Genomic DNA, 25094 nt, shown 5'->3' on the forward strand with positions numbered 1-25094 from the left:
TGTGTCTGTGTGTGTGTGTGTGTGTGTGTGTGTGTGTGTGTGTGTGTGTGTGTGTGTGTGTGTGTGTGTGTGTGTGTGTGTGTGTGTGTGTGTGTGTGTGTGTGTGTGTGTGTGTTTTGAGTGTGAGTCCTTGTATGTATACCTGTGAGCAACACTTGAAACACCCTAAACAAAAATTGTGGTACATGACCCTTATAACACGAATACCATGAATCGAGTCAGTAACTCTGTGTTGGATGAAAGGTGTCGATAGGTGCAGACAGGTCGAGCCCTGTGTCTGGGAGCTGAAGCAGATTTTAAAGTGGCTCAGTGACGATTCAAAGAAACTAAACAACACCTTCCTTACAGTTGTCAGTTTGGATATCAACAATATATGAACATTTTTTACATGATTTATTTGGGTGAAGCATTCTACCCCCAGTGTTAAATACACATACAGCAAAACAATTGCTTGACTCCTCTCTCAAATTTCAAACATTGGAGCACTGTCTTTGTAGACAGAGGCAGTATATTTCACAATTTAGCTTTTCCAAAGATTTCTCCATGGTTTGTTTGTTTCTTGTATTAAATTAATAGATTATTTTGGGGCTTGTATTGGTGAGTGTATGAGAGGGGACATGCCCTGATGATTGTCCTTTTTTAAGATTAATCTGAAGATGTTTATGTACATTATTAATCAAAATGATATTCCCATCCAACCAGTGGAGAATCCTTCTTTTTTAAAGTCAGACAGTGTCTAACCTGTGTTGAGCTCCGGTCTGTAGGAGGGTCACAAAGCCAAATGTCAAATGACGCATATTGACCCATTTCGATAGACTTCAGGCATCGGTTTAACCTGTGTGATAGTGAAAAATTTAACAGACAGTGGGCAATTTCTCTCTCAGTGGATTTTGTCACAGGAGAGCTGGAGTTGTGACTCCAGTGTGTTTGTCTGAAAACAAACGAAGCAAACAACAAAGCATGTAGTCGCAGGCAAAATGAACTTTGACCTGAAAAGCTTTTTTTTTTTCTCTTTGAGTTTGAGTGTGTGTGTGTGTGTGTGTGTGTGTGTGTGTGTGTGTGTGTGTGTGTGTGTGTGTGTCTAGTATGAGTTGTGAGAGCACAGTGCACAGGGCTGGTGTCTGTGCTGCTGAACACCGTGTGCCAGGCCTCCGTAACAGATCAAGTCTTATCTAAACAAGAGATCCACTATTTGCTCTCTATTCCTGCTTTCTCTCATCTGAGAATGTTACTCTTATCATTTCTGCTTCATCTGTACTTTCCTCTCTCTTTACCTCCTATTTGTTAATACCAGAGTCAGACTTGTGTGCTCACATTCCAACAAGCAAGCTGCGTTCTTGTGTCATCCGTTAATAAAGCTCTGGCTTCTCTTTTAAATGTTGTAGTCAATCATCTTGTACTATTAATATAATTTCTATTATAATTCAGCAGTTCAGAGGACTGGTGAAATTCTTTACTTATATCAAAACCAAATGACAAAAAGCAAAAACATTACATTTGGTAAGGAGAAATGCGCTGTCCAGAAGAATAGCGAGCAATCGACAACGTCCAATCAGGCGAAGAAAGGCCACAGTGACGGGTGACAGCTTGTAAGAAGTGAGAAAATTGTAGCCTGCGTGCACTTGACTCGACCTACGACTGCAATAACCTCAACGACCCGGCACCAAATATGAAATACACATGGAGGACCATGCACACAAAACACGTATGTTCCTCAGACGCAAAACAGAGCCATAAATGTCACATCTCATTTACTGACCAGCTTGTTTAGATTGCCAACTTACAATTAAGGGGACACACGCACGCACACACACAGCATGTGTAAGATCAGAGGAATGCAGGCTCTCCCTGGGCTCTTACCTAAGGCAACTGGAACCCTGTAAAAGCACAACAAAAACAACCTAACAGTTTCCACTCACACATAAACTTTAATGCCCCATCTAATGTTCCTCTGCACCTTCTCCTATGCACACACACGCACGCACACACACAAACACACACACACACACACACACACTGAAATGTTGTTAACTGGGAGTTTTCATTCACAGAAGCATTAATCAAAGATCCTACAGCTGCGTCATGACACCACTCGCACCACCCAGCACGTGTTTTACTGCATGTGGCTGCGCAGACGAGCAATCAAAAGGAAAACAACACACTTCTCGAACCCGAGTTTCACATTTCACAACCTTTGATCCTGTCTGTGCTGACCTGTGGGCTAAAACATGCATAATTAAGAGCTCCATGATATAGACCCACTGCAACACAAACTACTTACATCACTTCCTTGCATTGCTTAAACGTACCATCATTTTCATTTTTGAGTATTATTCCGATCTTAACCTGGACTGGTTAGTCGTCAGCTTTAATCTGTTCCTTTGCTGTAGAATTAAAAACGTGTTTTTGAGAAAAAAAGACTCCTCCACTGAGTGAGGACAGACACTTATATGCATATATTTGAAACACAGTGTGTGCACCCTATCATCCCCATGTGCAGCCAACACACACACACCTCTTACATTCCCTCTCCTCCCCCTTCCCTGCTATAGGGGAAGACATGGATTGCATCATTTTCTAGAAATGGCTCCCACTTCTGACACACAGCTCTCGACTAAACTGGAGCCGGTCACTTGATGCAGCATCATAGCAGCTCCCCCTGGCCTGTAGGCAGCAGAGTAGACATGAAGGCACATGTACACACACACACACACACACAGGTTGTTTGACATACAGAACACACTCTTGTGCTCAACAGGTGACTTGTTTTTCTTTTGCAGCTGCCTCAGAAATAAAGTCCAGGAGCTATATTCAAGAAACTTCTCAAAAAGACTTTAAAGATGGCTCGATGTAGGAGTAAAGACTCATTGACATATTTGACGAGTACGGACAACTTGATGCAAAGAAAGTTGAAAAGCTTATTGAATGTTTGGATTCGAATTTAAAAAAACGAGGCACAAATATCTCCCACGTGTTCTTGTTGCCCCAGTTTAAGTTTAAAGCATCATGAACAACTACATGTTGTACATTCTCTCTGTACATCATGCAGAGCCACAACGTGACTTTTTAAGAGACTGTTGGATCGCCACAATTTATTTGATCTTTTTCAAAAGTGTTGGTATGGAGCATATACTTAACTAACTCACTGTGCGTCTGTTTGCATCTTTGCAGAGATGGAGAACATTTCCTGTCTAAATCTCCTCACAGTGACCGACGCCTGGCAGAGCATGGAGCAGCCAACATTACATGCAGGCTGCAAAAGTCAAAGTATAAACAAGGCTGAGGTCGTTCTGCTCTGAACACTGACCTTTATGTCAGACACAGGGATAGCAGGGGGGGGGGGGAAAAACTACATAAGGAGCGATTGCCTTGAAAAAATAATAAGCATTCTCTCAGCGTGTCTTACAATAGAAAGTTTTGTCTTTATGGAAGGAGAGGAGAGACTGACGGACTCGCTGGCAACAAGGACTCGTACCAACTCACTGAACTTTCTGACTGAAAGGGAAGAAAAATACACTCACAAATAACTTTACAATTTCGCAGTTCCCAGACTCAACAAAAGCTGCCAGGTCATTTCACACATCAAGACGTCTGCGAGTCCATAATAACAGATCGTTTGACGACGATGCTCCAGTCAACGAATGCCAATCGGTCCTCGGCTCCGAGCTGCTGAAATCAGGAGAAGCCCTCAGCGTCACAGAAATCACAACGTAAACCGTTTGGTCGTCTCAATGGATTTCTGGAAGGGAAAAATCTGGTACCTGTTCTCATCCTGTGTCTGAAAGGATGACTGTGTGCACACCACATGGAGACGTTTCCACTGCTCCGTTCATAGATATCAGTGTTTCATTTGAAAGAATATCAGATCAGAATAAACACCTGAGGGCTGTTCACTTTCTTTTAGGAGAAACATCGATGTTTTAAAGTCTTGACACTGTGGGCTCTGATATATTTCAGTCAGCTGTTGGTTGCGTTGTTATGTCATGAATTTAGTAAGTAAGCAGTGAGCTTTACAAAATGACAATGGATGGTAAATCGTCATCTAGTCTGCTGCTTTTTTGTCCTTTCACTTTTTACACTATATGTCACCTTCATCCACTCGCACCACATCGATGGCGGAGGCTGCTCCATAAAGTGTTCAACAGTACTACTCCATTCACACACAGTCTCAATCCACAGGCGTCGCGCAGCAGGCGCATCTCAGGGTTCAGAGTCTTGCTCAAGGACATTTCCACATGTGACTGCAGGAGCCCCCCCCCCCCCCCATAAGGCACTTTACAAGTGTGCAGAATTAGCTTTTAGACATATGACTTACAGAAACTCACTTCAAGCCATCTCTATGATTTCTAAGCACATTCACAGCTTTTCAGGTTCAAGTTCATATGTTTTAAGTCCCATGAATATAAAATGTCTGTGCTCGGATTTTTCACATCATCTGCCTCGAGTCTCTGCTTCAAGAAAAACCACAGAACATGTACCCGCTTTTAAATACTCAGTAACACTGATAAACCCACACTTACTTCTCTGGCAGTGGTTCTGGGACCAGCAGCGCCCCCTGAAGTGTCCATTGATGGTGTTCTGCGGGCAGATGGTCTGACCCTGGGCCGTGCCGGGACACACATCTCCACACTCTTGCTCGTTCTTATTGGCCACGATGTAGTTGTCGCCTACTGAGTCGAGGATTTTGGACCAGTCCAAAGTCGCCAGGTAGCAAAGGTCTGGGTTTTTCTCGATCCTAACAGCACCTCGGGTGATGTTCATCAGACTGTGTAGGCCCAACTCTTTAAGCTGCAGCATCTCAAAGATCACCAACGCATAGTTGAAGAAGAGGTTGTTTCCACGGATTACTGCCAGGTTGGGGAAGAGATCACTGAGGTTATCTAGGCCGTAGACCCTGAACAGCAGCACGTAGTCCGTCACCATTCGGAGTTTTGGGAAACTGAGACCACGGAAGTCATCGGTTTTTGTCTTAAACATGAGCAGGATCTTTAGGTGTCCCTCGATAATGGTGCAGTTCTCCAGCGACTCGAGGTTGGTCACATTGTTTCGGATGTCTTTGCTCTGACAGACTGAAAGGAAAGAAAAGCACAGAAGTGTTAGAATCAGTCATATGAGAGGTTATTCCCTCATTTCATGAAGACCTAATACAGTTCATGGGAACATATTTTAAAAAAACATTCACACCTGGGACCTGACCAGTAAAACAGCTGATCAGTCTGGACATTCTGGTTAAGAGTAAATGAAGGAAAGTGGCCATTTGTTTAGTTTAGATGATAGGACACGCTTGAATGACACTAAGCGTGCCTTATGAAGGCAATACGGTTCAAATGTGTATCTTTGCTACTTTCACAGAATGAAATGAAAACCACGTCTTTTTTAGCAATTAGCTCCACGATGGCTTTTTTTCAACAGACAATAGAGAGTACTTAAAAAACGGATATGAACATCAACTGATTTTTTTTTTTTTACACACACACATGCACACAAACACACGCACACACACTCGTCACTCACTCCAACAGTGTCTGTCCAGAATTGACTATTGTAAAGCACTGACTGTTCTGGCTTAAAGATGCACGAAGGGGTTAAAATAAATGAAGCCTGGAAGGTAAATGCTTATCCATGCTCATTCATACTCTTTGGCTGCTGCTGCTGCTACTGTACACACACACACACACACACACACACACCGGTAAATGAATACACACACTTGTTTACACACACACACACAATAGAGGAGTGGAGAATTCATTAGGAGACAGCTCCTGAGAGAGACGTGCAGAGAGAGAAGGTTAGCTGCTGGTGCTGGATGAACATTTCTGATGTCATCTTTATCAAAGGTAAAGATGATTGGATTAAAAAAAAAGGCTACTTTACAAAAAGTCACTAAAGCCGTGTTCCCACAAAACGGTTCAGTTCGTCTGTGTATGCCACACATTTTGTACCGTTTCCATAGACTAAAGCCGGGAAAGATTCCCAAATTACCGACCCGTACCGTCCTACTTTTTGGGACCCTTCTGTTGGGGGGCCAAGTGTATCGATTTGACCCTAAAAGGTGGAGCTAAACACGGCAGTCTGTTCGTCGGTTGAAAAAATTGTCACTTCCTGTGTGAAACAAACACACCCCGCCGTGTTTAAATACACAGTCGACTGTTTATTCATCTGTATTTCTCCTCGCCGCACTCAGCCTTTTGTAATAAAGAGCCACACGTCAGTGACAGAGTAGATGAAGTGCTGGATGTCTTCCAGCGTTGGTTTTCTTTGTGTCGCGTTTTTCTCCTTTGTTGAATTTATTCTTGTTATTTTGTTTTACTGAAGAGTCAAATAAATAAATGATTTTTCTTCCTTTGCGCTCCATAATACTTTATTAAAAAATTGCATACCGTTTATAGTTTGTATTCTCAAATTTATTAAAGGAAATTATGCTTCGACATTTTGTCTTTTTTTTTTCGCCCGCGGTATCAAAAATGGCATTGAGTTTTTTTTCTTCTAAATATCGGTATCGAATTTAAAATTCTAACCAATCACTACACATTGTTCACATTGGAGTGTCTATCAACAGTTTATTGTTAAATGAAAGGTCCACTATAACATGTTCAGCGATATAGAAATAGAGTAAACAAAAAGTCCAAACCCTGACTGTGGCTTACTTGGTTCCATTAAGTTGTTATTGGCCCACTTCATTTCCAAGGTGTAAGCTATCTATTAACCTCCCATTCTGTTAATGGTTAGTGAGACAAACATGTCAACAATCCAGGGACAAACTCCGAGCAGCAGCGCGTCAATAGAGCCGTTTAAGAGACTTCTGTAAATAGACGGGAGCCAATAAAGCCTTTGATCATCAGACTGACAAATAATACTGAGTCGTACTACGACAGCCATTTGGAAAAACGTTTTTAGGGTTAAGGTCAAAAGAATATTTGAATATTTGTTTAATGCAAAGTAACAACTAGTGGTCTGTTTTCATAACTTTAAAAAAGTGTCTGCATCAGATAGACCTCCATTGAATTTCAAAACTCTCTATAGCACGTGATCTGCCTCTGTGGGTCTCGTGATGACACTTGGGATGTGAACACTCGCCATCGCTCGGCAGCTCTCGGATTACTACTCAGTTAAAGAAATGATGACTGTTTTGGCCCACAGTGTCCGTCAAACTGCCAAGCAGCCAGCCGCCACTAGCTGGGGCTGTAGCCATTGATTAGCTTTAGCTCTTGTTAATTTACCTGCTCGTTCAACTTTCACAGCCGGATGTGAACAATGCTTAGCATCTCGTAGGAGCATCGCGTTCGGGCAGTATTTTGATCTCGACAAATCGAGACAAAGTTGAATGTAGGCTCTCAGATCGAACTGGCATATCGACCTGAACATATCGTAGCATATTCAGCCCGGCCACGTGGTGGATGTTAAGCTCCAGGGAGGACTGGTGGTTAGCGCTGCTTACATTAGAAAATCATTTTTTATTGTTTACATTCTGACAGTTTAAAAAAAAAAAAAAAGAGGAAGTTTGCTAAATTTTTACTTTTTTTTTTATAGAATCTTGTCTAAATTTCCATTTCAGCTACAAGGAAATGACGCGGTAAGGAAGGTTAATGAAACACAACAAAGTCTTTTGATAGCAGAAATCTAACATAAGACATCAAACTGTCCAGAGGATACGACAAACCGGAGAAATGTAATTTATCAAAGCAGACAAGTGCAGCCATCCCAGAATCTAGAGTCAGTGCCGCTAGATTGAGTGAAAACATTGTTTACCCCTGGCTTGTTTTCTGCACATGTAAAAATGACAAAGTGACCAAATGAACAGGTCAATTACAAATAACTATATAACTATATATGTGTGTGTGTGTGTGTGTGTGTGTGTGTGTGTGTGTGTGTGTGTGTGTGTGTGTGTGTGTGTGTGTGTGTGTTTTTATTGTCAAACAGGTCAGACAGCGACAAGTGGGTACAGGGTTAATTTTTCTATATTGAGTGTTTTTTAAATTTACTTCCACCGATCCAAAATCAAGAACTTTGTTCCTGCACAACAGTGTCAATTATCAGTGCTTTGATCAGAAAACAATTCAAATGAGTTGTCTTCTTTCGTGTTGACGTGGCCAAAGCCCACTCAACTTTGCACACTTCCGCCTCCTGCCACTTTCCCCAGCAGCCAAAAACAACTCATAAATTCAGACAATAAATCCATTAGAGCTGTTAAGCGTCTCATCTGATAAATCTGAGTTTGGAACAACAGCAGCTTACTCATTCACACAGGCAGGTCAATGCCTTTGCCACAGCCTCTCTCTAGTTTTTTTTTTCTTTCCTTTTTTGGACACATACGGTGTCGGGAACCAAATCAGAAAAAACCTGCTCCGTGTAGCAGTTGGTGTTATTCCCAGTAATAACAGCAACCTTACACCTATCTGTCCCTCCTGCCTTATCTCCTGGTTACATCAAACAGGCCACCCACTCGCTGACAGCCAGCAGCACTAACTGGATACCTATTGTGCAGCGCTACAACACAACAAACTGCTTTACAAAACAACACCAGGGCCAGGGTGCAACTCACCTCTGCCCACAGTGATCCTAAAGACATACAGAGAGGACACAACGTGACCTTTTCAAATTAAAGTGCGTTCTCTGTTACGCAAAATAAACGCAGCATGCTTACAGGCTAGCACATGTGTCATGTCTCCTGACAGAGGAGCTCTATTGACACAAAGAAATGTTAGTGGGCCATGAGGGGGAAGCAGCAGACGGTGCTGCTGGGAGCTAACTCCGCAAAATGGAGTCTTGTTTTTCGACTGACAGGACGAAGTGAGAAAAAAAAAGGGGGGGTGTCATCAAGGGGCAGAGGGGAGGAAAGAAGGGAGGAGGAGGAAGGAGAGTACAGGACTAACAGCCACTGTATCTTTAAAATAATGAGCCATCTCCTCCTTCTCTCCACACAGGTTTAGAAGAGGCGTAAAGGGGGCATAGAAGAAAAGTGTGCAAATAAGGAGACAGAGCAGAATTTAAGTCGGGGGGGGGGGGGGGGGGGGGGGGGGGGGAGTAGAAAGGGGGGAGGTATAAAAAAAAAATGATGTGAGGGGAGTAAAGGGAGCAGGGGTGAAAGTGTAACTGGAGCCCAAGCAGCAAGACAGAGTGACATAAGGGACGTAACAGGACGGTTGGAGATCACATGCATGAATGGAGAGTCACTATTGACCACTGTTACATGACAAGTAAAAGAGACACACACACACACACACACACACACACACACACACACACACACACACACACACACACACACACACACACACACACACACACACACACACACACACACACACACACACACACACACACACACACACACACACACACACACACACACACACACACACAGTCAGGGGGGATAGAAGGGTTGAGTGGCTACCTAAAGGCCTTCCTCAACAATAAGCCATGTTTAACTACAAAACAAACAAATGCAGCTTGTGAGTGAATATATGAGGGAAGAACAGGAACAAAAGGACAGACAGAAACACAGTACGGTAGACAAAAACACACCTGCTGCACAATTTTCCATCCTGTGCTCTCAAAGAAAGCGGATTTTTTTTTTTTTTTAATAGCAAAAATGACTTACATAAATAGACCCCACATTTAGAAAAAAAAAACTGGTAGACATTGTGTGAGGGTGGGGGGTGGGTTTCATTGGACAATGACCATGACCCCTCTCTAGCCCACCCTCCCATCAAGGACCACCCATTAGCAGACAGCTTGCTGCTCTCCCTGGCTGTACAGGAGCTCTTAATTACAGTAGCAACCCAATCAGCCACTAATGAGCCCGAGGGGTGGATGGGGAAGGGGGGGGGGGGGGTAAAAGGTTGCATCAGAGCAGAGAGAAAGGAATAACAGAGAGCACAGACTGTCTGGAACGTTCTGTACCATACTCTGTGGACCTCTATAGGAGAAATGTGGGCCATCCTGCCGCCTCCCCTGTCTGTTTGACACTTAATTTGGCAGCAGGAATGAGAAAAGGAGTAGGAGGGATGCATAGAGGAGTGTCAGACAAACAGAAAAAAAAAAAACTTGGAAAAGGAGCGAGGTGAACGAGTTTAAGTTTTTACAAGAAGACAAATCAACGTTTCACTTCATAAAAAAAAATAAATAAATTCTTTGAAATTTGGACGAACCGTCAGTTCTGCTGATGAAAAACAAATTGAAAAACTCTCGATATTTGTCACTATGGCTGTCTGAACATTTAAGAGGGTGTTTTTTTTCGCACAGACTCATGTGGACCATGATGTGTTCAACCGTGTTAACTTAAGGGCAGGGTAGCTAATTTTCTGGAAATACACTTTTTAATGTTGGTTTAAATTGTCTTTATGTCCTGACAGTAATTAATAATTCATGTGCTCTGAGAAAAAAAAAATCTGTCATCTGTAGCAGCTGTAAACACGTAAAAACTTCAACCAATGTCAACATTCAGTACACGTTTTATTAAACCAATCAAGTCTCTCTCCCCCATGCATGTATGAGCCCACACTTAAAGCATGAGCTGAAATCCATTTCTGGACCAATGGAGTTAGTGCATGTAAGTGAGGGGCGGGGCTTTTGAGGGGGGAGGGGGTGAATACTGAGAATGGAGAGGATGCTACTTTCAAAATCATGCTAATTTTTTTGAAAATTGCCTACTCTGCCTTTAGAGCTCGTTTTCATCTGCAGTCCCTTTGGGGGTCAATGGAAGACGTTTTTGACACATTATCTCCCTGTCAGCAAAGGATATCATCAGATCTTTACTTTACTTCCTCTCTCTCTCAACAGCAGAATAACCTGCTATTTCCTCATAAAACGTGCCCGCCGCCTTCTATCAGCAGTCTGCTCTAGTCTATGCTCCTGTTTCCACATCTCACGCCGCCGTCCACGTCCAACCTGGCTGTGCCGCTGTTCAGAGCAAAAACTGTGCCGCTGACTTAACGCAGCCTGCATAAACTACATCATGTGAGCTCCCCACATTTGCACTTCACATATGACTTCATTTGGCTGGTGCAACTGAGGTCATAGCAATGTAACAGCGCCCTCTGACAGAAAGTGTCTTCTCCACTATTCAGCAAGCACTCACAGCCGCAGCATCCGTTATAGTGAAGCTACAATTTCAGACTTTCAGAGTTTTATTTTTAGAGTTGTGCTCCCTGCAGAGAATTTAATATGCATCAACTAACTGTAGCTGGCTGGTAGTGAGAAAGTGGATCACGGTGGCAGCTTTAGAAGGTGAGAGTGGAGCCCTCTGCGGCCACGGGAAAAGCCTGCCTCTGCCTTTCAGTGCAGGAGAGGGCAGCCGCACGTTAGCTTAGTGTGAAACCAGACCTGTCCGGCATTAAACCGAGTGACGGCTAACTCTGGACTGTGAGAAGTTTCCTTCTCTCTGCCAGCTTAGGTGCACGTTGCTGCTGACAAGGTGATCTGCTGATTATAGATTTGTCAACAGCTTGGTTGCTGAACAAACCCCTGGAGAGAGAGTATGCTCGTCCATTGCCAAGTGGACTGCCAGTGGAAAAATGCATTTGTTTGTTAATATAGCTGTGGAAAGTCCTGAGAAGTAGAGCCAGCTCCCTGAGCGCCCCACTGCCAAGCTGTGGCCTCCACTGTGAAAAATGATCATGAGAAATTGCATGAGGCCTTCTGATTAACATGTATAAACTTGTACCTCAAAAACAAAGAGAGCCAAGGACCGAAATAACAGGCAGTGTGTGTGTGTGTGTGTGTGTGTGTGTGTGTGTGTGTGTGTGTGTGTGTGTGTGTGTGTTGTTTTTAATGAAAAAAATACAGGACACAAGTTTTTGGTTTTTTTATATATCATAGTGACAGAATGGAATGATGAGTGCATCATAACCTGTAGTCCACATTTGAGGACTTCAGGTTATGATGGGGTGCGGAGGTTTCAGAAAGGGGTACAGGACAGAGTAAAGGGGGAGTGTTGGTTCGGAGCACCTGTTCCTCCATTGCCTCAGCCTCCCATTGAGGAACATGGCAAGCGGAGCCAGCCTAGTCCTATTTATACATAACACTGGGTCCAGTTACAGCTGTGGCACCGGGCCAGAGTGTGGCAAATCGAAGCGGGTAAAAAAGAGCAACATGCAGGCCCCTGAGTTGTCAGATGGCTGGTAAAGAGAGGTGAGAGAGAGAGAGGTGAGAGAGAGAGAGAGAGAGAGAGGGCCCAAATCAGGCGATCCTCCTTTCCTCTCCCTCCTGGGAAATGGGGAAGGAAAAGAGACACAGATAGGTGCATGTAGGGAAAGACAAAGAGATATAGAAGACAAACAGAGAGAAAGAAGTGGGAAGAAAAAAGAAGCAAGGTGGGGGCAGACAAGGTGCCGCGTGACTGTCACTTGTTTTTTTTGTTTTTTTAAAACAATGACTCACTATTTTCAACTCCCACTGAGCTTTGTTCAACCTTGGACTCAAGGCTGCAGGAAGGGAGGAGAGGAAAACAGAGAGAGCAGCACACTGAGCATTGAGCGCTGTTGGACGTCTTCTTAAGAGTGGCAGGGTGCCTGATCGTACGCCCGACGTGTGGTCTGAGAGTGAAACATGAAGTAGGTCCATCTTTAATGTACATTTATCAGATACAATAGCTGGGAATCTAGAGTTCCTTTCAGCTGCCCCTTTACCTTTAAACAGAGACGTTTTCTTTTCAATCATTTCCCACGTCTTGTAACTTTGTAGACTGCCTACCGGTTTTATATCTCCACTGTTCCCATGTATACTCGGCCACGAGATACAAAAGCCAAAACGTGGATCGCTTCAGTTTATATATAAAGCAGACAGTGTTGTTATTGCCGTTCTACTTTTCCTCAGCTCTGTGAAGTTTTTTAACATTTATAGTTATAGTTTTCACACCTATCCCGTTTGCTTCTGTTCATATGAACTTGAGTCCATTCGTCAAGTTGGTGCAGTTCATTTGCACTGGTGTGAAAACTGTCAATCAAACCCAGGTTGCAGGCCAAATAACTGTTCTGAGTCCGTTTGAAAAGCTAGATTTTAATCCGCTTTTTTCCGCAGTTGGTTTGAAGTAAGAACATGAACCGCCCTCAATCTGACCAAACTGAGCCCTCTCGACTCATTATACCTGAACATGTGTTCGGGACCGCAGGCACACCTGAAGGATCTTCGGAAATTGTGAATTTTGGTGGAGTAACGGCACTGCTTTGAGAAGTGACATCCGGTACATCAACGTATTATTTTTTATTATTTTTGTCTGCAGTGAAAAACGATGACCAGAGCAAACGCCAATCAGTGTCTGTTTGTTTTAAAAATGGAAAGTGAGCTTTAGAGCAGCCACAGTGTCTCCATTTACAAGAATTTCCAACCAATCGGAGAGCATTTTGCTCACGCAGCGGCACACATTTTGGTCCATTTGTAAATATCTGTGATTGAATCCAGATCTAGTGAGGTAATTATACAACCATTTAATAAATGAGTCCTGATTCAGACCATAGCACAGCATGTGTGTTGATGTATGTTTGTGTGTTGCTGTATGTTTGTGTGTTGCTGTGTGTTTTTTTCAATGGACCTCGAGTCTTTCAATAAAAGAATTAACAGCAATCTAACTACAGGTGTAAAAACGCCCCAAAATGAAAACTGCACCTGCAGGTTAAAGACCCTGACACGTTAGCTTTGACTGACCTGCACTTTATATTCTTTTGCTGCATAAAAATAGAGTTTGAAAGAAATATAATTATTCAGGTCCATTTTATTTTTTCCCTTAACTCAATAACAATTTGAAACCAACATGTTACTAAATGATGAAAATAATTGGACAGCTGGTAATACACAGCCAAAAAAAAAAAAACCAAATAAAATCTGAACAATTTAGAGCCCGCCCTACAAACAGTCAAACCAGGTGGTGCGCTCCAAACAAATAAAAAGCATGCTGGGGGGGAGCAGCATTCCTGACATAGTCCAAGCATTCAGGAACAGACAGAGGACTATGAAACAGGAGCAGGTAATCAACTGAAGGCTGGTCTGTGTAAAAGATACAGTACAAGTCAAACTGACAGACAACACACACACATACACACACACACACACACACATACACACAGGATGCCACATTCACACACTGAATGACTAATCTGAAAAACATCTGATGTTCCTTTTCATCTTCCCACGTTAGCGGGCAGAGCGTGCAGCGTCTTGGTGTGGTGAGCCTTGGCCTGAGAGGGAGGCAGCCGGGGCTCGGTTCTCCTGCTTGAACTGCAGCCACACGGCAGCAGCTGCAGGGCCGGCCCCACCAACACACCGACCCACAAACCAGAGATCTACACATGAGGCTGGACCGGCTATGACTGCATGATGGCACTGGCTTTTCCCCCCCCCCCCCGTTCTGTAAGATTTTCTTCCTTCCTCGTCTTCTTTCTGAGGACCTTTGAGGCTTATGTTCCGATCCAAATCGGCTTCTTGCATTACTGAGGATTGTATTGTAGTCAATCAACATTGAGACTTAAGCAAAAGGAAATAAAGGCCAAGATGGATTCAGGCAACAGAAATTTCTAGCTCCAGCGGCCCAGGCTGTAGTTCATTAGCTGCAGCTACTGCAAACGAGTGTAGGGGCTAACTGGAGGTATTCTTGTATTGTGAATTAATAAGTGATCTTTAACCAAGCATAGACAATCCTATTTTTGTCACTTTATTGCAGAAAGACTGTCATCTGAAAGCTACTGATTATTTCACACAGACCTCTGACAGACAGGTCCCTGGAGTGGAGGCACTGTGGCTATAGAGTAAAATAACTTCAATTTATTAAGCTTTTATTTTTTTTATTTTTTTTTCAAGAACATGAACGCATTCACACGTAAAAACACACAAAGAGATGATAAACATCACACCACTGCTTCGGCCTTGCACTTCAAGAAATCCTCATAAACCAGTGATTCCAAAACCACATCACCACCTGCAACTGTGATCGCTTTTCCTCTGAGTTGCACCATCTCATGTTAAAATACAGGAAGGGCTTATTGACAGTGTCCTTTAGATTCTCCTTTTGTGTAATAATAACGGGCCACCTCATCAGTTAGTACAGGCTGTTCTGTGCCAAGTTGTCAGTGCTCAGTTTTAAACATAGTTCATTGTGTTCTATACTGTTCAGACATGCAACTCAATTTACATGAGCTTTAATCTGCTCTTGTGAATTAAGCAAAAAGAAGCCGCCTGGAGAGCAACTTCACTGAGGTGTTTATTTTAGGTGGCACACATATGAACAAAGCACAAGAAGCCATTCAACGGCAGCGGCGGCGTGGTGAAGGAAGTGATGCATGGTTCAGGCGGTGTAAACGTAAGACTGAATTGACATCTGCTATTGCTGACATACAGCTTGGTGCTAACGCAGCGATGTGGAGGGTGTCTGACCTTTCTGCAGACGCAATGGGGCAGCAGGAGAAGGACATGACAAGGTGAATGTGGCTTTCAATTCAATGTGGAGTCTGGACTCAAGTGAAGCCCGAGCTGGCTGTGTCTTTCCTGCTGCTGTTGGTCTTTCTGTACCTTTACGACATGAATCTGAACGTAAGTGGGTACACTCAGACATAAACCTCTATTCTGGACTTCATGCAGTACCAGTCGTCTCACAAACTTTAGGACATTTTTACATAGAAGCACAAAGGCATACTGACCTCCTCACGGCCCTGTTGCACATCCTAATGTCAAAAAAAAAAGTGATTTTGTTTTTCACCACACTTGCTTGCCTTTTTAGATTTTTGAAGAGTGAGAATGCAGTGCATTATTTTGTTTAACTCAATCAGTCTGATCAGGTCAGAGCAGGTAAAGCTCGGAGGCCAAAGAACTAGCATTCGGTTTATCTCTGCTTCTTCGAAGACAAGCCGACAAGCTTGTTAGGGGTTTACAGGACACAATAGGGAGTTCTCCACAGGCAAACTCACAATTACATTTAAGTGTCACACAGTCTATATAAAGACAACGATGGAAACATATCCTATTTTCTGCCATCAAGCATATATAAAAATGCAAATGGAATTACCTTAAGCTCAATGCAGCGTGGCTCAAGGTTTATTTAGACAGGAAAGATGAGGAAAGCACTCTACTCTACTGCCAGCACAGCTAGTGCCGTCACCATAGTAACCCACCTCAAGCTAGATCATCAGGACAAAAACAGACCCATCATCACAAAGAGACACACACACACACACACACACACACACACACACACACACACACACACACACACACACACACACACACACACACACACACACACACACACACACACACACACACACACACACACACACACACACACACACACACACACACACACACACCATTACATTACACATACGAGCATGAGTACTTATAAAAAAGGAAAAACAGACACAGCGTGGCAAACACGGAAAAGTCAGACACATCCATGTGACCGGCTGCTGTTGTTCACTTCCTGCAGGTGTACGTGTGTTAAGCATCACTTTGACCCAGCTGGAGCGAGCAGGTTTAATGAGAGAGGAGAAAAGAAAACACAAAAACAGGGGGAGAGAGAGAGAGAGAGAGAGAGAGAGAGAGAGAAAGAGTTTTCAAATGGGCGGTTTTCACACTTTTAAAAGGTTTGAAAGACGAGGCTTTCCAAATGCGTCGATAGTATTAGCAGGTGTGTGTGTGTGTGTGTGTGTGTGTGTGTGTGTGTGTGTGTGTGTGTGAGAGGCAGATCTGCAGACTGTTCGCATCTGCAGTGTGAAAGAAAAACAAATCTGTGGTTTAGTGCGAACCCTCTTACCCCTGAACATAAAAGGGGCGGGTGTGAATGAGGAATGGATATGGGAGAGGGAGCTCCAGCATAAAGAGAGAGAGAGAGAGAGACAACCATGGAGTAAAAAAGCCTGGACACCAGAGGGGGAGATAGAGTACGAGTAGTGCCCATTCACTCGACGTAGAATGCACAGGAGGAGAGTAAGGGAGAGGGAAACCATGAGTTACCATACAGTGACAGAAGACAGAAGGACTGCTGCATAGATTTCGTTGATGCTGATTAGTGTCTTTCGCTCATGATTTGAGAATATGAAGCTGGATACTACAGCTGAAGTCTGATTTTCGTCTTTTTTTCTCATTAAAGTAGGGAGATGTGATCGATTGTTTGACAAGAAAAAGTGGTTGGTTTTAACTTCAAGGTTGGTCAATGCAACAATGTGCAGTGATTGATCGAAAAGGTCAGCAGTAGTATTCTGCACATTCACAGCGGGCACATATTAAGTCAAACAATGTCAATTATGTATCTGTCAATTATGTGTCATATTCATAACCAGCTATTCCTTATATTGAAAGCTTCAATCTATTCCTGTCCTCAACATGTATCAATGCTCTGTGTGTGTGTGTGTGTGTGTGTGTGTGTGTGTGTGTGTGTGTGTGTGTCATTAACTGCTTGGAGAATGACCTGGCAGTGTGTCAAATGGTTACTTCTCAGTCATATGACTGAACTCAAAATAAATTTAACCCATCAGGTTCAGTTACACGGTCCCTCAAACCCGACATATACACTTCCACACGCACACACAAATATCCCATTACACTTACACATAAGGTAGAGGTACAAAGGGTCTTCCTTTGCAAAAAAAATAGAAAAGATAGAAAAAAAAGATAGCTAGGCAAATAACGGGACACCCTGAGACTTTCTGCTTAGAAGTTAAAAGAACTAAACCAAATGTTGATTGGTTGTTGTTGGTTTAGATTCAGTTTTTATGGAAAAGGAACATTTCTCAAAAGAAAAAAGTCTAATAGTGATGTTTCTTTAGAAGGTGGAATGAAACTCATTCAGTGATCAAGTCGCAGTTACTGAGTGATAAAAATAAAAAGACAAAAATTGTTATCATGAAAACATGAATTCTTCGAGGCACAGCAGGGAGACCTGAGCCTTTCTTCAGTTGTGCTTTTGATACTTCAGACAAAAGAATCTAATGACTCTCACACAAATGTTTCAGCTTTTCTCACTGTTTAAAAATTCAAGTGGAGCTTTTACAAGCACGAGTAAAAAGTTGGAAGACCAATCCCACACATTGTTGAACTGTTCAAAACTCTTGAATCTATTCCCCAGGCCCGTTAGGATGTACGCCGTTTCTACACGTGTCCATGTATAACACAAACGTACACGTTTATGTCAGCGGGGTTAACGCAGAAAAAAGGCCACTCTTAAAACAATGTGAGGATCGATGTCTGGCAGAGTTGGGCACGTTAAATGCTCAAAGTGTGACCTTCAAATTATGGCATGGTGTGTAACCACAAGAGCTCCGATACAGATTCCCATGATGTGACATAAACCACTTAGCTCCAGCTCTCCTCTCTCACACTTATGTAGAAACATCTGGAAACACTGTTAAAATGTTTTCTGCTTACATAAAAAGTCTGCAGTCTGCTGAAATGCCTAAACAACAGACAAACATTCAAATGCCTTGTGCTGGTCAAGAGCCAGCCAATTGAAGCAGTCCTTTTCACCAACTAATGGTTGTTTCCCAAACTGGGGAATAGAAATAATTTGTACTTTAGCCCTTTTCCAAAAGATTGTCCTTCTAGTCAGCGCGCTCAAGCTCACCAGGTTTGGAGAGCAACTTTGCCGGGGAAAGAACTCAGTTTGGATTAACAGGAATACCAAACTGCTGCAAATGAAAGGACAGAATAAAGACAAATAGCTGGACCGAAGCAAGACCTCGGCCTGCTGGTCCTGCTTGCAAAAGTCTCCAAAAAAATAAAAAAAATCCCTTTGCTGATCCGTGCATTGCAGTGTAGGCTTAACTTGGATTTTCCTTTGTGAAGTCACCAAATGTTTAAACAGGGCAAATCCAAACAGCAACAAGCACTATCAAATCAGATTGTTGCAGCATAGCAGAATGACTCTCTCTCTCTCTCTCTCTCTGTGTTTGTCTTTGAGTGTGCGTGTGCGTGATCCCTGCACCCCCCCACCCCATCTATCCCCTCCCAATTCAACTACGTTTGTGTGCTGTGAGCAGACGTTTACACAAACAGTTCTCTATCTAGGAATGGGAGTGAGAGCGGAGGGCATTGACTTAGCTCAACATTAAATACCTATCCCTGTTCCTCACAGAATTGTACAAACTGAAGCTGCCGATTATCGCTTCAAATCGAGTACATCAATTTCTAAAATGCATTAAGACAAATCAAATCTGGACTGTTGAGACATGGCTCTGTAGAAAGCCACCAACTGCTCTGTGATACGGCTTCTCGTCGTAAATATACCAGTGAGAAATGTGTCTTTTTGCGTTCACACACATGCCCAGCCCACGCCCAAAAAAACGTCCAAGTTTTCAGGAGTTTTTGTACAGGTGTGAAAGCATCATCGTATAGCGAATAAAACGATGTGGCTGTTTCAACCACTTTATTTCTGAAAACATGGATTGAATCACTTTAGATCTAAAGCTTGAAGGGATCCAGGGCTCACTGGTGACTCACAGTTCAAACTAAATATGTCCACTCAGTCTCTGAAAGCACAACAAACACCACATCAGCAATAATTCATTCTCAGAGTTTCAAAAACAGTCAGGGGTTTTTTTTGTATGTCCTCTTCGTTTTCCACATCAAACTCTTAGTTTTCTAGCTTTCTGGCTGATTTGACAAGTTGAAAATGTTTACCTTGATATCTTTTTTTTCCTTTTTTTGATGCCATTAAGATCAGAGGAAATCAAACTGTTCCAAGTGGCTCCAAATGAAGCCGACCCCGACACTCACAATGAAGCTGAAATGTGAAGAGTTGCTTGAATCCCTTCATTATCAGATTTGGAATTAATTCCATAAGAGCCGAAAGAGTCAAAGCCTGAAATAATTCTCCCGCTCAAAAATTTTAAAAAATATTCAAATTGTAATGAAGTTTCAGTCGCAAGCAGATTAAACAAGCATCTAAGGGACATGTATCTATTTAACTTGTCAGACAATCCAACTGAATTGTGTAGTCTGAAGATTTTTCATCTTTGGTTTGAATTGTAACCATACACACACAATTAAAAGCCAGGAGAAAGGGATGCATGGAGAGATCAGTGCAGAGGAGGAAGAGTTTAGGAAAGGCCCCCTAACAGTTCATTTCCTTTAGCAGTACATATTGCCTTCCTGGCTAGCACTGTGAAGTAGCACACAGCTGCTTGGAGCCTTAGTTCATGACCCCCTTTGTCTTCTGAGTATGTGAACATGGACGACCCTAACTTACTATGACAATCTGCAGTCAGCACTGTTGATGTATTGTGAAACGCAGCATTCAGCACTGACCTGAGTAAACATAGAGTAAAGGCTGCTTCAATAAAAATGGGCCCAAGAAATGGACAAAATAAATATCATGGAAGTATAAATGTACCAGTCAACGTCAGAACACACACAGGAAATTACTTTGACCCCCATTGTAATGAACACCATGTGTCTCAAACGGTGAGCACAATCTATGAAATCTTGATTTTGTCGACATAAGTTGTGGACATGATGTATTATGTAAAACGTCCAACCATTGCCCAGTGTTTTTTCTCTCAATGTCATTAAAATTGTCTTAAGCTCAACACGTGCTTAAACCTCGCCTTAAGCTCGTTTATATATTCTTTAAGACTCATGATCGTACTTTATCTTTTGCTGATTTCATTAAGACACTAAACATCAAGCAATTGGTACATTTTATACGGTTGGTGCAGTTGGTCAAGGAGGCCACTCAGGGCAAACAGTCTAGAGCTAAAAAGCAACTCTCTCTCTTATGGGCCTGCTGTCTTAGTACACACTGTTCTTGTGCATGACCACCTCCTCTGGACACAAACATGTACACACACACACACACAGGGAAAACATACATTGCCCGGAAGTGGGCAGGTCACGAGCTGAGAGATGAGATCCTGCAGACAGCACAGGGTGGCTGGGGTGCATACTGAAATACTTGTACACGTCCACACACACACACACACACACAGGCACCTACATGGTGGGCCACTTCAAACACATTCCACAGCATGCATAGCATTGTTGGGAAATGTCACTGTGCACTTCACTAAAGAGAGCCTGAGTATCTAAGAGGACTACAAACAAACTCACACACTTCTTTCTACCTCTGAGCTTTGACTGACCAGCATAGATCTCCATCAGAACACTTCCAAATGCAAGAGCTCAACTTTTATTCCTAAATATAGGACATAACCTCAGTCATGGTAGTGTGTATGTCAAAGTGGAAAGCATATATAACAACACATGCACACTACCCTTTCCAACAGATCTGTGCTTACAAGCCTGAGAGGAACTAGAAGGGGGCAAGGCTCCCAGTTGCACAACTTGTTTTGCGCGAGTTTAAACTGGGAGACTGCTCAGCAGTTACTTCAGAAAAATGTTTGCTGATAATTATGACAAACAGACCAACCAAACTCAACTAACAACAACCTGTAACACAGCTTTATCACATTCACGTTCTCTGTGCAGTCAGCAGAACACAGCGTCTACACATCAATCCTGCTTCGCCTTTTCCATGACTGAGGTGGGGATGTCAGGCAACGTGTGGATTCAGAATTAAATAGTCTAAGTATTTTGGTTGTTGTTGTCCCCCCCTTACTCTGAGGCCTACACATCGCAAGAGTGCCAAATATGGTCATTTCCCAGGGAATAGAGTAAATCAGGAACCAGTAACAGCCAATGACATGTACCCCACTCCCTAAGAGAGAGAGGGAGAGGAAGAGAAAGAAAAAAAAGGAGGAAGGAGGGGTACCAGCAGCCCTTTCTCATAATAAGACCCCCTTTCATGGGCCTCTGTTCTGTCTGCATACATGACCTGTGTAAAGAAGCGAGAACATTTCCTTTGAGCATGGCCACTTGGAACCATTAACATGCAACAATTCAAAGTTGACTTTCCTCAACTTTACAAATGCAGACGAGAAACTGTTAACACTATATATTAGAAATTAGACATTTTTAATCCTTCACCAATATTCTTCGATTAAAACACTTTGTGGACTTCAACATCGAATAAGCGCCTCATGAAAATTACAATAAAAAAGACTGATTGATTGACAATAGTAGAAAGACAGGTCAAATGTTAAACCCCTCATAAACAAGTCAGATCATTCAAGACTTTTCATTCAAGACTATAATGAATGGTTTCCATTGAGCCATTCATTCATTTAAACCAAAATAACACTTCTAGTAACTTATGATTGTCACATGGTCAAAGGGAGGCCTAAATGACCGCATCTGTAAAAAACAAACAAACAAAAACACTGCCTTATAATTGATCAATGCTGTAAAGACAGGACTGTTTTACAGCGGGATCACTATCTCCAATTCTCTTTATCTCCATAAACTGCTCAGACTATTTTGATTTTTAAAACAATATCTGACGCCCATGCGTTGCTCTGGAGCTAAATGCAATGTAGGCTAATCCAACACCTATAGAGAGCTCTTAGCGTCGGCGGCTAATTTGTTTACGTTCCTGCTGCAGCAGCGCCCTACGTGCGTGAGCGCGCGTGAGTATTGTGAGTGGTGTGTGTGGGTGTGTGTGTGCGTGTGTCGCCATGAGAGGCCTATAGCTGCGCACACACAGGGCCAATCCTGCTGCTCCCAGTTTAGACTCGCTGCAGCAGACCACACTCGTCCAGTTACAGAGACTAATCTGGCCGTGAGGCTGGTTCTTCCGACACAGGCCGCTAAAACATGTACCTTTAGTAGTCATCGCGAGGGGGCGTAAAAATAACACGACAACGTCACGAAGGAATATCAATTATGTGTGCGCGCAGCCACGTAAAGCAATCACAAGACCATTGAAATGAGTTTCTTCATTAGACCCTGTATTCACTACCATGCGCAGGAGCAAATGATAACATCCCGTGACTAAAATAATCATTTAAAATCAAATTTAAAAAGATATATATATATATATATATATATATATTGACAGCTCGATTACCCCCATAATATCGACCGGGGTAGAAAAATATTTAATAATGCATTTAATTGTTTCTATTTAATCATAATAAAACCAAAATAATATTTGAAGTGTTTTCATGATCGTTGTTGTTTTTTTTTTTTATAAAACTGTCAGTTCATTCAACTATAAGGCGACACTTAATGTCTGACGTGTTCTGGTAATGAGATGTAAACAAACAAATACGTTTAGTTTTAAAATAAAGTGTATTTGCCGGAGAAGCTATGTGAGGTTTCATGTGCCACGACAAATATACAGAAACAAGACAAAACAGCTTGAAAAAAAAGGGGAATACTTACTTTCTCCGTTTATTCGTCCACACTGGCACACGATGCAAGTGCAGATGATAAAAAATACAAGTTGTGCTCGCAGCTTTATCGTCCACCGTCTCATTTTGAGTTGAGGTTTAAAGTTGTGCTCTCCTCTTTACGGTTCCCAGTTCAATTCAAACGGGTTTTGCTTTGGGGTTTTTTTTCCGGAAAGGCGTTTGAATATCAAAGGTGTTAAAGAAAATGTTTTTTTTAAAATTGCCTCCAGTGATTCAGGAGGAGTTGGTGTAAAAAAATCCTCCCAGCCAAGTTTGTGATGTAGCCTATGTAAGTCCTGGAGAAAAATGCAGACCACTAAATAACGTGATCTTGGGTTGTGGCAACACATGTGCGAGTAAAGATCTTCATTTTCCATAAGTGAAGGCGACAGTCCACGTTCATCTGTTTAATGTTGGCTGAACCAAGAGGGGAAATAAACAGTATAATCATAAATATCCCACACTCACGCTGGTGTGGGGGTCTTTTGGCCCCGGGCTCATTTCTCTGTAATGTACTGCTTCAACGCGGGCCGCTTTAAAACTATTTGTAATAAGTAGTTTTTCTTGTAAACTCAGTTAAAAACACTTTCCTTTCGCAGACATAGGCCGAGGTTAGAACAGATATCGCTTTAGTATAGAGCCAATAAAGGGGTTGGCAGGATTTTCCGCTTTCCCCTTTGAAGTCCACAGGTCCTCATAAATCCCCCCGAGTTTGGTGGTGTCTCCTCAGAAGCTCGTCCTTTTTTAAGACAGACGAGGACACATCCCAGGAAACTCCTCCGAGCATCTACGTGCAGGAAAAACGTGCAGAAACACAGCAGCGGTCTCTGTCTCTCTCTCTTCTACTACGACCTTCCTCTGAACTCCTTCACCCCCGATGACCACCACGCCGCAAACGAATGAACACTCGTAAAACGACAACACGGGAGAAGCAAAACAAAGAAGGGAAACTTGGCAGGTGAACTCTGCTTCTTGCCCATCCGAGGTGTGAGGGGGGGGGGGGAGAAAAAAGGACAAAAAAATGACCCGCAGGTTGCTGTGAAGTGAGAAAACTCTCCTCCTCCACCACGCCGCCCCGTTTCTTCTTCCTCTCAGATTAACGTTAGCCCGACGGGGGGAAAAACAGCTAACGTTAGCTAGCTAATCCAAAACAAACGAGGTTTCAACGTCGGCGGTAGTGTCCAAAAAATAAAGGAAAAAAACACACACACGTATACAGAAAGTCAGTATTCCGTCTTCTATAGTCACACAATGAGGTGAACGAACAAAAGAGGCCTAAAAGAAAAAACGGGTCAAGTGTCTAAAAACTTGGATTCCCGTTCCGTTTAGCGGTTGCTCTCCCTCAGGTTCCCCCTCTTTCCGTCTCTCCTTTCTGCTCGTCTCTCCAGTAAACAAGTCCGCCAGTCACCTCAGCTGGAGCGACCCTGGTCTGCTAAAAAACCCGGAGCGGATCACGGTTTACCACATGAGCTCAACTGAGTCCGGATCCGGACTGTCTGAAGCCGTGTTGGGTGTTTGAACACCGGGGCTCTTTGTCGGGCATGATGAGCGAGTATAGGCTTTCACATCAACACTTTGTAAACGCTGCTTGATATAAACGCTGTGCTTTTAGATAGATGTGTCGAGCAGAAGATCCCCCTTGGTTTGTGCAGTTTGTCGTCAGCACGAAGTGTTGTGTATTAAAAATGAATATTCACCTGTTTATTTGGATCTGCATTTGCCCTGTAGGCTAATACATTTGTGCCACCAAATAAATAAACAAAGGCTTATTTCTAGTCATCGGTAACCACCAACCTGCCATATGGTAATCAGGCATATTTATGTTATAATATGTTATTTATTAATACGAACTGTCCATTTAAAAAAAAATCCTATTTGGTA

General features: G+C 42.8%; 1 protein-coding gene across 1 annotated transcript in view; it reads right to left on the bottom strand.

The window, feature by feature from the left end:
• insrb (insulin receptor b) overlaps positions 1-23465 on the bottom strand; it is a 62122-nt gene extending 38657 nt beyond the window's left edge. The window contains exons 1-2 of the mRNA XM_079349911.1: positions 23206-23465; positions 4521-5069 (exon numbers count right to left, since the gene is read on the bottom strand). Coding sequence (XP_079206037.1) covers positions 4521-5069; positions 23206-23299 — 643 coding nt within the window. The 5' untranslated portion in view covers positions 23300-23465. The remainder of the gene's footprint in view (positions 1-4520; positions 5070-23205) is intronic.
• Between the last annotated feature and the right edge of the window lie 1629 nt (positions 23466-25094).

This window comes from Symphodus melops (genome assembly GCF_947650265.1).
Source record: "Symphodus melops genome assembly, chromosome: 8".
Classification (NCBI taxonomy): domain Eukaryota; kingdom Metazoa; phylum Chordata; class Actinopteri; order Labriformes; family Labridae; genus Symphodus; species Symphodus melops.